Source organism: Cornus florida, unplaced genomic scaffold (assembly GCF_030987335.1).
Source record: "Cornus florida cultivar Cherokee Brave unplaced genomic scaffold, ASM3098733v1 CherokeeBrave_3.0.0_Hap2_Chr04, whole genome shotgun sequence".
NCBI lineage: Eukaryota > Viridiplantae > Streptophyta > Magnoliopsida > Cornales > Cornaceae > Cornus > Cornus florida.
Genome location: NW_026775574.1, coordinates 81,237,183 through 81,252,455, shown reverse-complemented (window position 1 = coordinate 81,252,455; position 15,273 = coordinate 81,237,183). Strand labels below are relative to the sequence as shown.

General features: G+C 38.6%; 1 protein-coding gene across 1 annotated transcript; it reads right to left on the bottom strand.

Annotated features, from left to right (window-relative positions):
- Positions 1-4,728: 4,728 nt before the first annotated feature.
- On the bottom strand, positions 4,729-8,230 carry LOC132305209 (receptor-like serine/threonine-protein kinase SD1-8). The gene is made up of 7 exons (XM_059802883.1): positions 6,892-8,230; positions 6,655-6,771; positions 6,197-6,429; positions 5,761-5,971; positions 5,433-5,670; positions 5,176-5,323; positions 4,729-5,037 (listed from the first exon to the last, which is right to left on the bottom strand). The coding sequence occupies exons 1-7, from the start codon at positions 8,228-8,230 to the stop codon at positions 4,729-4,731; spliced, it is 2,595 nt and encodes an 864-aa protein (XP_059658866.1).
- Between the last annotated feature and the right edge of the window lie 7,043 nt (positions 8,231-15,273).

The following is a 15,273-nucleotide window of genomic DNA, read 5'->3' as shown; positions in this document are numbered from 1 at the left end:
TTGGGGCATTTCATTGAGTTCAGGACTCTTTGAAATGCAAGGGTTGCCATTTCGGCATTTTTTCATTTTTCGAGCCGAACAGTCCCGTGTGGAACCCGCTACCGGGATTTTTGCATACGGGGATTTTAGTCGGGTCTATTTGCATCATATTTATTTTATTGTGTTTTATGTGGATGCAAGTTAATATGTGTATATGTGTGCATATATATTTGTGTGTGGTGCAAAATGAGAAGAAAAATAAAAGGAAAAAAAAAGAAAATAAGTGGGACCCACAATTACCACTCAAAAGGCCATGAGATCACAATTTTGGTCTCATTTTCCTCTCTTTCCCTGCTAGCTTTCTCTTTCTTCTCAAATTCCTTTTTTCTTTTCTTTTTGCTTCAAGACTTTGAAGTTTGATCTCTCTTTCAATACTTGGTGTTTTTAAGTGCCGTTTGCAGCAAATTGAAGCTCACGACGAGACCTACAAGTTGATCGGAGCCAATCTTCATTTGGCCACCATTTGGGGGATCTCTAAATACTAGGGTTTGAGAAGAAATTGGGGGGTTTTTGCTTAATTTAAGGTAGGGGTTTTCTAATTTATATTTTTTTGAGCTTTTGTGAATTAATTACCTTAATTGTGGTTAACATGTTTAATCTTGTAGAAATTTCATGCTATATTGTGTATATGTTGTACAAAAGTTGTGACTATGTGTTGTTTGGTATATATGATGATGAACCATGCTTAATTGGTGATTAATTGTGCTCCTTGTACCTTTGTTGCTAAAATTCATGACTTGAAAATGTGAACTATGCTATAGAAATTTTGTAAATCATGTGATTATGTGTTAGTTAAAATTATATGGAAGAGCATGCCTAATTGATGATATTATTTACCTATGGTGTGGAAAATGCTAGATTTTGTAATATGGAAGCATGTTATTTATTTTGAGATTTTCCCCAAGGTTTGTTATATGGGGTTGTTGATTTCTATAGGATGAAAATTATATACATTGGCATGATTGTGTTCGGCATGATGCATTCATGCATTCCATTGGGAAAGAAAAGGGAAAAATGTTTTGAAGAGTAAAAATGGGAAATTGTTTTCTTTGGGAAAGATGTTTTGAAAAGTGTTGCGAAAACCGGACGCCTAGGAGGTGCCTAGTGGTCCGTGGTGTTAAAGATGTTTTGAAAAGTGCTGTGAAAATCGGACGCCTAGGAGGCGCCTAGTGGTCCGTGGTATTAATGTAACCTAGAGAGAGGTTAAGCTACCTATGCCATACGACGCCATGGAGGTGCCATGTGGTCGGGGATTGTTAGCCAACCCTTTCCTTGTGACACCATAGAGGTGCTATGGGTTTGGTTGCATTAACGATTTGATACAATGGAATGGTTTTGTTTGGAAATGGGGAGTGACATGAGCATGGCATTGCACTTCATTGGCATACATGGTGTAATTGTGACTTGGATGACAATGGTGTTTATAATGAATGTTGTGGTTATAGTTTACATCCCCAGAGTTGTATGATCTTCACTTGTTTTCTATTCTATATGTGGATTCACGGAGTCACAAGAGGTGTGTCTTAGGCACTTTCTACTGAGCTTTATGCTCACCCCTTTATTATTAACATTTTTCAGTACACGGTAAAGAAGTAGCGAACAACAGTACACAACCAGCTTAGTAAAGTTAACGGACTTGGACGCCTTTGGGTTCGAAGTGCATATTAACCATTTTTATTGTAAATATTATTAGGGGACAATTTGTATCAACCACATGGTTGGAAATGGTCTTGAGAACATTCTTTTGTATTTGGTGGTCTCATTATGATTTCAAGACCCATGTAAGGTTGTAAGGCCACATTTTTAATGTATAACGGTTTTACTTAATTTTAATGGTATATCGGACTCGTGTATGGTCTTGTTCGATTTAATAACCACTTGGTAATGTTAGTTTCATCATTGAATGAAGATTTGGGACAAGTTTGGGCTTTGAATTAGGTCACCAAGGGACCAAGGTTGAGCCAAAGTGCAAAAGATCACAATTTTAGGCTGTTTGGGGCATTTTGGAGGTTCTGGGCACCTTGAACCGGTTCAGCCCCTTTGAACCGGTTCAAGAGGGGGTCTTTGGTTCGAGAATGGGTATACCACCCATCTTGAACCGGTTCAAGGTCCTTGAACTGGTTCAAGTCCCCTAGTGTTCCACTTTGCCTTATTTAGTTGACAGCTTGGAACGCTTAACTTCGGATGGTCATAACTTCTTCATTCGGAACCCAAATATGGTCATTCTTGAGTCCATTTTCAAGGATTTTAAGTTAGCTTTTCAATAAGACTAACCTCATTCTCAAATTCCACTCATGCAAAGAGTTATGGTCATTTTAGTGGGATAGTGTCAGAAATTTTCTTGAACCGGGTAAGGGTACCTTTGGGAATTCATAACCGATGGCCATAGAACTTTATTGAGTGTCATGAAATGATTAAGAATGAATATTTTAAATCTTATTTGATTAGTTTAAGGATGAATTACCCACTGATATTGTAAAATGACCATTTTACAACTAGTATTTCCTCGGGTTTGGATAAGGACCCGGTTAGTGATCCGGACCCCCAGTTTGGGTTGTTACAAACTCTACCCCTTTTGTAGTTCTAAAATTATTCACTCTTCTTACCTATCTCAAGCGTTATCTGAGTAGTTCCTCAATCTCCTTATTCTCTTCGGGACACTCATGGATGACGTTGATAATTCTTACAAGTTGAGCTTCTGAGGGCTCGTCTTGTCATTCACTCTTCCCTGTAGGCTGGGCCTGATCATATGGGTGGGATTATGTTGTCGCTTAGGTAATACATAGCTTGATAACTGTCCTTTGGCTATCATTATTTCCACCTGTCTTCTGAGATTCCTGCATTCATTGGTTTGGTGTCCCAAATCATAGTGAAAGGCACAATGCTTGGACTGGCTTCCCTGCTTGATCAGTTGTCTGATCGGCTACGATGACGAGAACTTGGATTTATTTTCTTGGTGTAGTTTCGCCAAGGAGGTCCTGAGGGGTATAACGACTTCTTCCTCCCTCTAGTGCTTCGGTGGCCTCCAAGGGGCTTGTGACATTTGGTTCAGCATTTTCTGCCCCTTCATTTTGTCATGTGAACGGTTCTCAACGGCGACCATGGTAGTCCTATGCATTCGCAAGGCCTCCTCTTCTTCCATTTGTATGCAGCCTTATGCTTTCAAGCCTAGTTCTCCCATATTCCTTGGGGTCTTGTGGACCAATGCACCGTAGAAGATAGTCCCCAGAATGAGGGCCAGCTTGAAAGCTTCATCCACTGCTCTTTGATTACATTCTTTGACCATGCTTAGCTCGAGATTAAATCTAGTGAGGAATGCCTACAATCTTTCTCCCTTCTATTGCTTCATAGTGATTAAGCTCGATACGCTCTTCTGAATCTGTTGATTGCTGAAGTATTGGGCTATGAATACTTCACACAACTAGCAAAAACTTCCAATTGTCCCCTTCGGCAGGTGTTTGAACAACTTGAAAACTGGTCTAGCAAGGCTCGTTGGGAACACTCGGTACATTAAGGCATTATAATCGTTATACAGGGCCATCTTCAGCTGAACATGGTAAACGTGATCCATTGGATATGTTGATCCGTTGAATGACGTGATGGTAGGATGACGAACTTATTCGATTTGGGACTTTTCAATATCTTTTCAGTAAAAGGTGTATCGACGATGTCGGTGAAGGCCTTTGCAGCCATGTCAGCCGATGTCGGTGCCTTTAGGTCCTTAAGTCATTCTCCCACCTCCCGTTAAACTAACGTTCTGATGTTTGCCTTGGACATTTCTTCGAATGCTTGGGGTGCGTCGGACCTCTGAGTTGTTATCTTGTTGTTGCCTTCTTGCTCGATCATTTGGTTCTTCCGCTCACTACCAACCTCCTTTCGACGGGGGTCAAGGCACACAGACCCAACTTGATCGTTCTGCAGATTCGCCTCATTCGTCGCCGCCTGATTTGTAAGTGGTGGTAGTGGAGGAGCCTCCGTCCTGCACTCCAATCGTAATCAAAGCTCGACGTTCTCTCTACGCAGGATCTCCACAACCTCCGTGTTTTCCTTGTACAAGGTTTGGACCAGTTGTTAGATTTCTTCCTGTCAATCATTCCTGTTAGCCTGCTGATGTTGCATGCTCTCTCCTCCAATCATTATCCTAGAATGCAGCTGTGTCATTAATCAGATCAGAAAACTATTAGAGACTCACTCGTCATTTCCCACAGATGGCACCAGATGTAAATACAAAAAAAAATTTCTTTCTATTGATGAAAAGTTTTCTTTTACACCATACACTCTGCCATTTCCTTCGTCCCTTTCTTTATTTCTATTACACTACTTGTTACCCTAATTCCCTTTCTTGGATTCCAAATTGGGAATAAAAAATGGGCTTGGTCCTCCCCTTGGGCTATCTCCTTTTGGGGTTAGGTCCGATACGAATATGGCTGGCCTGGCGGTCGATGGATTATCCTCCCTAGTGGGTGGGCTGGGCCACATCCGGCCTAGTGGGATTTTTTGCCCCTTCACTCCTAAGGTAAACAAATATTGGAGATTCTTCTAGGCTACTATAGTTAGTTAAACCAATCAATATATTACCCGAAAAAAATATAAAATAAAATAAAATCAAAAAGCAATAAAGTATGGTAAATTTAAGAGTACCAAATTAGAATTTTAGTCTAAAACAAAACGTAATGGAATATTACATTATTATCTAGCCTCCATCTCAGAAAGTGTTACAACATTTACTGAACAATATTGAGCATTGCTAAGTGATGCTTTTGTGTTCACGACAAGTCGGCATGTAGAAAATGTAGGTTCCTTAGGTATTGGTAGAGATGCATATTCATTGCCGAGCATTGAGACAACATCAGACATGGTAGGCCTGTCATTTGGATTTCCTTGGACACATAGAAGCCCTATGTTAATGTATTTCAACAATGTAGATGTAGAAGAAGGACTTCCCAATATTGGATCCAACAACTCCATCCCTCTACCAGCATTCCACAACTCCCATGTCTGAAACATATCATTATATAATTCCAAAGTATAATGTACAGTTTAATTAGAATTTATCAACTTTGCAAGGAAAACAAACCATAGAAAAAGAAAAAAGGAAAAAAAACAGAAAAGAAGAAGGGTATGTTAGTTGCTTACATATCCAAGGAGGTGAAAAGAGGAACTATGATAAAAACCAATGTTCTTCTTGCCACTCACAATCTCAAGCAGTAATACTCCAAAGCTAAACACATCAGATTTTATTGAGAAAAGGCCTTCCATTGCATATTCAGGAGACATATACCCACTAAATTTAACATACAAGTAGAACCAAAATTAGTAACTCGTGCTAAGATAATTATTTAATTTGTCATATATAAATTGTGTGTGTTAGCGAGGTTTTTGCTTGTACTTACTAAGTTCCAACAATCCGATTTGTGTTTGCTTGTGAGTCATTACCACAAAATATTCTTGCCATACCAAAATCTGATATTTTTGGATTCATTTCACTATCCAATAAAATGTTACTTGCCTTTAGATCTCTATGAATTATACGAAGCCTTGAGTATTGATGTAGGTAAAGCAGTCCTTGAGCAATGCCTTCAATGATGCGAATACGTGTCGTCCAATCCAATATCCCTTGCCTATTTGGATCTGTCATGAGTTCACATTAATTAAAATGCATTGAACAATCATCTAAGTTTTACATTAAAAAGAACACATTAAATATAAGAGAAAACTAACCAAACAAGAAGAAATCCAAACTTTTATTGTGCATATATTCATAGATCAATATGTTTTCATCTTGCTCAATGCAACAACCCAAGAGTCTAACAAGATTCCGATGTTGGAGTTTGGCTATCAATACTGCCTCATTTTTGAACTCCAGGAACCCTTGTCTGGATCTTCCAGAAAGCCTTTTCACTGCTATTTCTTGTCCCCTGAGTAATTTACCCTGTCAAAGAAAAAACATAAAAACAAAAAAGACTCATTTGAATGAAGCCATCTTGTCAGCAAGTTTTCAGGGAAGCCAAATCATTTCACTAAAGAACAAGATTAAAGTCGAAAATAGAGTTGTACAAGTTATTAAATGAATAGTTTTCAACATTAAATTTGGAGGGTTCCAAAAAAGTCATTAGTTATAATGTAAAGCTCTTCAGTTCATATATTAAACTTTTACCTTGTGAACAGGTCCAAACCCTCCCTCGCCAAGCTTATTTGTTGCCGAGAAGTTTCCCGTTGCAGCCGAGACACTCGCAAAGCTAAAGAATGGCAACTCAACATCCTTCTTTCCGTTTCTCTCAAGATTATTTCCGTTGTTTGTTTTAACAGTTGCATTTGTACTAACACTAAAATCAAATAATAATAAATCCTTATTTTTATCTTTCTTTCCTCCACCTGAATCTTTCTCTCCTGTTTAAGACAAAACAACAGGCAATTGTCAATTGTTTGGAAATCACAATACTATTTTCTAACACATAATAAGTCCCAAAAAGTGACAATTTGTGGTCCATACTTGGTCCATATATATTGTTAAATTATTGTTGCTCTCGGAAGAAGTTGTATTTTCATTTCCTAATAAATTTAAATACATAATGTATGATTTCGTTAAATATGGACATAAAGGTTTGTGGTTACCGCTTATACCCATTTTGTTGAGCTTTCTCCTTATTAAACAACATATGAAGCCACCGGAACTGAGTATTGCTAGCGAAACTGGCACTATTATGATCTCCCACAAGTTCTTCTTGTCACCTGAAAGGGGTATAGTAGAATCATGGTTAATCACAATTAATTCAAAACAAAATACTATGTAATTTACCGGAAGACATTGATTGTTGAGTAGAAGTTATTTTATTTATTGCAGCTACATACCTCCAGCTTTTCGGAGCTCAGAAGCAGCTAGTTTCAGACAGAGATCTTGTTTAGTGTCGCTTCCATTCGAGAGTTGTTGTAGATTCAGTAAAGGCCCCTCCCATACTAAACACCCACTACTGTTATAAGCATAAGCTGTGCAAGAACATTTTTGCACGCAAGCTGATTCACACCGTTCAAGGCTCAAATCAGGAAGCACTTTCGAATTGTCTGGTAATGTTGTTATGTCTGAAATTTTTGAAAATCTCTGTGCTAACCCATTGGTGTAATGACCATTTTGGCACTGCAATGGGGTCTCTCTCACACAACCACCTGACCAATCATCTAGCTTTATGTCTCGCATCGAAAATGGCTCAAAACCTTGCAAACATTCACAGGGGTTGATCAAGAGATTGTCACTGTAGATGCCAAAGGCCCCGCAAAGAGCATAAACCTGAGATAGTTGCCGGGGTTCCTGCAATCTTAAATACCAATTCATACTGCCAGCCATCAATGTTAACTGCAAGAATGTTCCAGATATATCCAATACAAATCTTGCTAGCGTAGAACTATTAGAAGGAAAATATGTAAGATAACTTCCGTCTTCATTTGATATAAAACTGTAATTGAAGAAATCAATAGGTATCCATTCAGGAATAGAGTCAAAACTATGACCATTCCAAACTCCGGTGCTCCAATACCTTTTGGAGTTGTTCCACTCTATAACATATTGATTTCTTTCGACCGGATCTATCCCAAATGAAAACATACCAGGAGCAGGATCTTTTGAATTTTTCCACGAAGTTAGGACTTGAGTTTTGCCAATGAGTTTGTCGATGCCAAGCTTTGCACCGGGCAGCCAAGTATCTGTCGGGTGATCAAAACTCTGCCAATAGATTGTAGATGGATTTATAACATCTCTGACTACGAAATTTCCATTATCTAGAAGCACTGCTTCAGTAAAATTTGGTGTTGGTGACACAAAATTTGTTGACCAAATTATATTCCCAGAAACATTGGTGAGCAGGACTAAATTACCATCTCTAGAGAATTCAAGTTTTGAATAAGACAATGGAGGCAACATCGCGTGTTCTCTGTTAGCTACCCAGACTATGATCTGCTCAGTTAAATTTTTATACCGTATGCCAAGATAGATGTTATGTGAAGTAGTAGTAAATTTCGTAAAGAAACCGAGTTCAAAAATGCTACCTTGAGACACAAGGGTCTGGCTTACTGAGAGAGACTGGCCCATTGAAAGAGTATCTCCTCCGATAGAGAAACAGGAGGTGTGTAACAGCTGGAACAGAAGCAGAACACAAAGGAAGAACCATGGTCTTGTTATGTTGCCACCGTCCCTCATCTTGGATACCTGAATCTCAATTAGCAAAAATGATGATGATTATAAAGAAGAATGAGAAGGAAAAGAGACCTCCAAATAAAAAATATATCAGCAAAAACAAATGTTTCATTTCATACTACTTTGGTATCCACATATATACGCACACAAAACACATAATGTATACATAAACGGCCTATTGATTCATCTGGAATCTATGAGGCACTGAGTCAAACGCCTAAAAGGGCACAGGCTTCCTTACATCGTTGCATTGGGATCCTCTCCTGTAAGAAGAACTTGCTGTACCGATGTTGGAGTGGAAAACAACTTAGATTTTTGCCGGCGGTTATTTTATTATTCATTGCCGGCGAAAATAGTTCAAACCCGTTAACCCGCCCAGCATTCAGTGGATTTCGGTCTGCTATTTTATTATGCAGGTCAAATGTGGATCGGATTTAATATGGGTATCTTATTCAACCATCTCAAGGTGTAACGAGGGTCATTTTGTCCCACATCGGAATCGGATGGGAAAGAGATTGGGTATAAATGGGTGGGTATGCAGCCTTACCTAACAGTTTGAGCTTTTGCGTAAACGGGCAAACGCCCACCCCTTACACAAGGGCACTTCAACCTACAAAAAAACTCTCCAGCGCGTTTGGGTCTCCATTTTGCAAGAACGTGCCTTCCGTTTCGGTTTTTTTTTTTTAGTATTACATTTGGCGTATTGTGTTGAGTAAAATGCCTCCTCAATTTTGTATTTTTGGTTTCATGTAGCATTTGATACACCACGCAGTAATAAAATGGAATGCAAGTGAGAATGAATTGAAAATGAAAATGAGAATGTAATGCAAAAGAATGGTTATTAATCTCATTTTATTGTTTGGTTACAAATATAAAATGTTTAGAATTGAAATGATAATTGAAGATGCAACCTCATTTTCCTTCTCTCCTATTTATAAAAGTTTATATTTGCATTAAAACCTCTCTCTCGGCTCTCAAGCTCGGCCCTTCTCTGCTGGGTCTTCTCCCCGGGCCATACTAGACGAGAAGCCTGTTCATAATGCTAGTGAATTTGGGCCTCGTAATGACCAGACAACGCCGTGAGCTTAGTGGATTGGTCTGTACGTGGCCCAACGGCCCAATAGTATCCTAGGCCTGGTGGACCGGCCCGAGTGTATTTACATTACATTTTTATATTCTAAACTCATATTTGAGAGTGTAGGATGTGTTAATTAACTGTCCAGAATGTGTCTATCAAGTATTTGATATGTATGTGTTAATAAGCAAGATCAATGAGGGCAAGTAATAAATAGCAAGACCATACCATTACTATTTGCAGCATTTTCTGTCTTCCTTTACATTGTAAATGATTGTTGAGGTGTGTTAGAATATTTTGGGTCATTATGTAATTACATATAGTTGGTAGGGTCATTGTGTAATTAGCTGAGACCTGTACTCTATATAAGCCACTGTACTAGGGTTTGATATATATGAAATACACATTATGTATCCACTGTGTTATCTCTCTCTCTCTCTCTAGTCCCAACATGGTATCAGAGCGGTACGAAACAATGGGAAAACTAAGATTATGGTTGTGATTGCATCTGTGGTGTTCTTCTACAAATCAGAATCGAGATCGAAGTTGATTCTGTTCTTCGCGACAGGTTTGGCCGTCGTTCTGGTTTGGCGATCGGAGGTTTGAAGCTGTCGAAGGTTTAAAGCTTCTTGTCTGTCGTTCTCAAATCTGAAGCCCTTCGTTTTTTAGGTTGAGGCTGCCTTGGCTGTCGCAAGTTGCAGAGGTTACATCATCGCGAACCCTCTCTGCTTGGTTGTTAAATCGCCGATTGTGTTGGGTTGCCGTCGTCACCGCTGCAAGGGCTAGGGTGTGTACTAGCCTTGATTCTTCATTGCGAACCTTGGGTTATTGGAGTTTATGGTCGGTGGCATAGATCTAGTTCTTGCCAGCGCTGATTGTGAAGGAGAAGAGTGGTGTTTGGCTGCAGGCGTGAAGTTATTCCAACCTTGGATTACTAAAACCGGAATAGCAGAAAACTGGTTTTGATTTGGCCCGTTTGTCCAGATCCAAACCCGTTTGCCCAGATTCGGCCCGGTTGCCCAGATCCGACCCGTTTACCCAGATCCGGCCCCCCTGCCCAGATCCGGATTCAGTTTTTTTTTCCCCAGGTTCGGTTTTCTTCTCTGTTTGTCATTTTCCATGGCTGCTGCCGGTTCCTCTAAATTATACTTTGCAAAAGCTCTCACCCAGTCAATGGCTCTGAAGTCTATCCTCTCTCCTAACTGTGAATAAACTCTCTTCTATGTAACCTTCTTTTACAGATGGTCACCCTATCCTTCCTCTCACCTTTCTTTCCTCCTCCTGCACCTTATACACCCTTCCTTATGGCCTTTCCGGTATGTGTAGCATATATCATGAACCCTATTCTACAGCCTGTTGCAGCCAAACTTCCAATTTCCCTCTCCTCACACAACGAAATCCATTTTTTTTTTTTTTTTTTAAGTAAAAGAGAAGTATATGATTTCAAGCACATGATACTTAAGTTAATCATATGATTCATAACATTGTACAGCACACCCCAACCCTAGGTGCCACTACCGGTTCCTAACGGTATAACAAGTTTCAACTTGTTTAAAACTACTGCAGATTGCAGTCATTCATGTCCAGTTGCTAAAAGCATACCTGAACTTTAACATCAATGCAATTTAAGTGGAATACAAAAACTAGGCATACTAACACTCACATCTTGCTTAAAGCAGCTTGATTTTTCACATAATATACAATAATTCATGCTAAATTTTAACTACAAATTAAACAACTCCAAAACACCAATTACAAAACCAATTTATACTCGATCAAAGCTTTGATTAGCTTTACCCAAATAGTGTCTTGATCGTGTTAATAGTCATATTGATTACAATCTGAACCATAATCATACTCTTTTGACCATAGACAAATCCAAGCAATATTTATAGAATCCCACTCTGGTAACTGATGTGCATTCCTCTGACCTTGATTTTTTCAATTTTGGTTGGAAACGAGAAACCAATAGCAGATTTCGCACTGCTCAAAACCCAAAAAACAAATCTCCAATAACTAGTTAGTTTAATTCAGGTGAGCTTTTGACATGTTGGAAACCAATAAACACACACAAAATTCAAACTTTTTTCTTTTCTTTGCCTCAAATTTCTCAACAACCAAATACAAGAATGTGTTGGCACCCATTTTGATAATTTGGATCTGGGCTCTAATTGCGCTTGATAAACATTAACATAGTATCATGGGCCTAATGAATAATGATGTTTAGACACTCGGGTTGCACAAAAATTGGGTTGAGGATGTAGTGATTAGTTCGGGTTTGGAAGTATGGCCTTAAAGCACTGGAATTGGGTAATGATTGAGCTGAAGGTGGTTCGGATCAGTAATTCAGTTGAAATAAAGCTTACTAGTGTTATACATGAATAAGGATTACAGGTAAAGGAACAGTGACGTGGCAAGTTCTACATAGGGCAAAGCTGCACGCAAAGGCTCATTGATCGGATAGGAATATTTTTGAAATATTTTGAGACACTTTATGTTAGATAAGATTTATATGTTTACCAGATTTTAGTTAGGAATTAATCTTTATCTAGGAATCTCAATTTAAGTTTAAATTTAGTAGTTAGTGAGAGTTTTATTGTAATTAGAATACTTATTGGTAGGAATTTGTTTATAACATTTTCTATAAATAAACAAAAGGGTATGCTGAGAAGGGGTCCAGCACCCTCAAAATCATTATATTTATTTGTTTGCTTTCTCAAGCACTTTCCCCAAATAGCATCCTTGTTATCTCTATCTCTCTCTATCTATTTTAGTCTCGTTCTATTTCTCTCCCTATATCTCTGCCCTCTATCTCTTCTCCCTATCACTTTCTATATCTATTTCTCTCCCCTTTCTATTCTCTCATTAATTACTATAAATTATTCACTATAAAGTCCTTTTAACTAAGGCAATTAGAACTTATTAATGAGTATACTTGTTCTCTTCCTCCTGTAATCGCTTGAAAGTCAACTTTCCAAAAGAGACTGCAAGTTAACAATTTACACTTGAACCACACAATTGGTTCTGGCACGCCTACTCCATCTCAATTTAAGATCGGATCTTAGGAGCCGATTTTAGGGTCAATATTTTTGGCACGCCCGGTGGGACATCATTTTAAGATCGTCTCTAGCCAGCCGATTTTAGCGTCAACATTTTTGGCATGCCCAGTGGGACCCATTGATTGGTATGACAATTATACATCAACCTTTGCAATAGCACAAATCATTATAAAATAGGGCTATTGGTTGGGTAAGTCGAACCACTGGGACTGCCAGTTTATGGCAACTAAGGTTTTTAAATTCCCTTTAGTTTGCTGAAGGGTGTGAATAGAGATTTGTTGGTTTGTCACTAAAATTAAGAATTAAAATGCATAAAACACTAAAGTAAGGAGGTAGAGATAAATAAGAAGGGACTAGGGAAGTGAATCCACCTTCAACCCTATACACATGCTAGACAAAGACTAAATTGGGGATAGGCAATATATAATGGTCAAGAATTATATAGCAACACATGATTGCCGTATAATCATCAAGAAGTTCATTAAATCAAAAACAAGAATGATTCATCAAAAGTTTATACATTTGAACTACGTAAACTAGGGTGTAGCATCAAGTATACTCTCTTAAGCAAAAGATCATCAAGCCTTTAATCAAATGATGAAGCACATGAAATTAGGAATCAAGCATAAAATATCAAAGGAAATACCTAAGCAATGGACTATCAAGTTTCTCTATTAACATGCCATGAAAACTATTCCATGATCTCATTTCCATTGTCACTATAGAAGTGCAAGTAATATGATTAAGAAAAGTAACCATCTAAGATAAGATGAATAACTCAAAATAATCATTTATAGACATTTAAAATCCATTACAACAATTATGGGGCTCTAGATCATGAAATGACCAAAGAATATACATTATTATCCCACAATATAATCTAAATTAGAACATGCTTACAAGGGAGGGGCTTCATCACCTCTCTAGATGAAGGTTTAGTTACCCATGGATGCACTAGAGGAAGGAGGAAGCTTGGAGACTCCTTCCATTTTTGAGCTCAGCCCTAGCCACCCAAGAACTCTCCTCTCTAATCTTTCTCTCTATAAATTTTGATGTAAAAATGTCCTCTCCCAAAAGTCAAGCCTTCTTCTCCTTATCTACCAAAAATCTCCTCTTTCCCCCTCATTTCCGAGCTCCACTTCCCCAAGATGAAGCTGGACCACAGAAAAATGATAAGGGGACAAGGATCAGCTGGAAATCAGGGGCAGGTAAACTGTCTTATGCAAAATGGCGGGCACCCGCGATGTGCTGGCGGGCACCCCTAGGGGCTCGCATTTCCGAAGATGGCTACTGGCATGAACGGTGGGCGCCCGCGAGAGCTTGGCGAGGGCCCATGAATATGCGGCGGGGCCCCGCAAAAGTAGGCAGTGAGATGGGCAATTTGGCTGGCACCCGCCGTGCCAGGTTTCTTGGCCTCAACTCCTTAGCCATCTTCTTAACATTTTTTGTTGGTGCTGTGGCACTGTCATGAAGTGAATGCAAGGCCATCAATTTTGATACTCACGATGGCTTCAAAAACTGGATGCAACCAACAGTCCCCAACAACGGCTAGCTTTGGTTCTTCAAAAGTTTGCTAACACTGTTCTTTTAACCACCTTCAGGGGAACCGACCTGAACAAGGACAAAATAAACGAATAAAGCTAAATATACATTATAATCAATAACTGGACTCAACTAATGCAAATAAGGGTGCTTGAATATGCAATATTCGGCGCTTATCACACCCCCAAACTTACATTTTGCTAGTCCCATAGCAAAAATCAAAATATAGAACCCAATAAAAATGACAACATATGAACTGCTGACAACAAGCATCAATCATGAAGCGCGAAAGTATCTACAAAGCTCAAATGGATCTTTGGAACAACAAAAAATTGGAGACAGACTCATTAAGTAGACTACCTTGCATATATGAGGCTTTGATATACAACATAGAAAAACACATTTCCACTATTATGCATCAATCATCATAGTCTATATAAACACTTCAATTGTCATTTCTAAAATAGAATTGAACTCTAACTTCAGTGAAAGTGAACCGGATTCCCAATATGCGGCTTTTACCCTCTTTTTCCAATCTCAGGAACACAAGCTTTCAAATTATTAAATTTCCTTCTAAATGGGATCCCTAAGGCATGACTTTATTCACAATACAACTTTTGTTGCTTATTTTATTTACATACTATGGTCGTGCAATGCTGAAGTCCCTTAAGCTTTCTAACCGACCCATGTAGCAAGTGTCGACCCATGTAGCAAGTGTTAGGCCAACAACTCCCAAACCAAATGGCTTTAGGGTGCTAAGTGTAGAAACACTCATAGGGCTTAATAACTCGAGTTGAAAAGGTTACGAACTCCAACGAATCATATTTATTTATTTATCTTTTTGTGAATAACCGTGCAATATCTAAGTCCCTTAAGCTTTCTAACCAACCCATGTAGCAAGTGTTAGGCCAACAACTCCCAAACCAAATGGCTTTAGGGTGTTAAGTATAGAGACACTCCTAGGGCTTAATAACTCGAGTTGGAAAGGCTACGAACTCGGCCATCAATTCAAATCCACTATGTCATGGTCAAGGTCAATTGGGTTGCATACCTTACAATTAGGTTCCCGGTGTGCATCTGTGTAATGTGAAGCATAGAAGAGTATGAAATCTGACGAAAAAACAATTGAAGCATTTATACGAACCAAAATGAATCAACATGGTCATTTCAAAAAAAATTTATTTTCAAAATTATCCTTAGTCTCTATACACAAAGTCTTAAACACATGTTTCAATCTCCAAAAGGTTCTATGATTACACTTATCATTGCTTCTAACAAAAATTGTTTAACAAAAATTTATTTTATTAACTTGCATGCGAGCAAAAATGTAAGAAATGCACCCCCAAACTTGAAGTTCACATTGTCCTCAA

What these genes read in the sequence shown, in the direction of transcription:
- LOC132305209 (XM_059802883.1), bottom strand. Translation starts at nt 8,230, where the DNA reads ATGAGGGACGGTGGCAACATAACAAGACCATGGTTCTTCCTTTGTGTT. An exon ending in TGAGCTCCGAAAAGCTGGAG is followed by an intron (nt 6,772 to 6,891) that starts GTATGTAGCTGC and finishes TACCCCTTTCAG; the next exon opens with GTGACAAGAAGAACTTGTGG. An exon ending in AATCGGATTGTTGGAACTTA is followed by an intron (nt 5,324 to 5,432) that starts GTAAGTACAAGC and finishes TGTTAAATTTAG; the next exon opens with TGGGTATATGTCTCCTGAAT.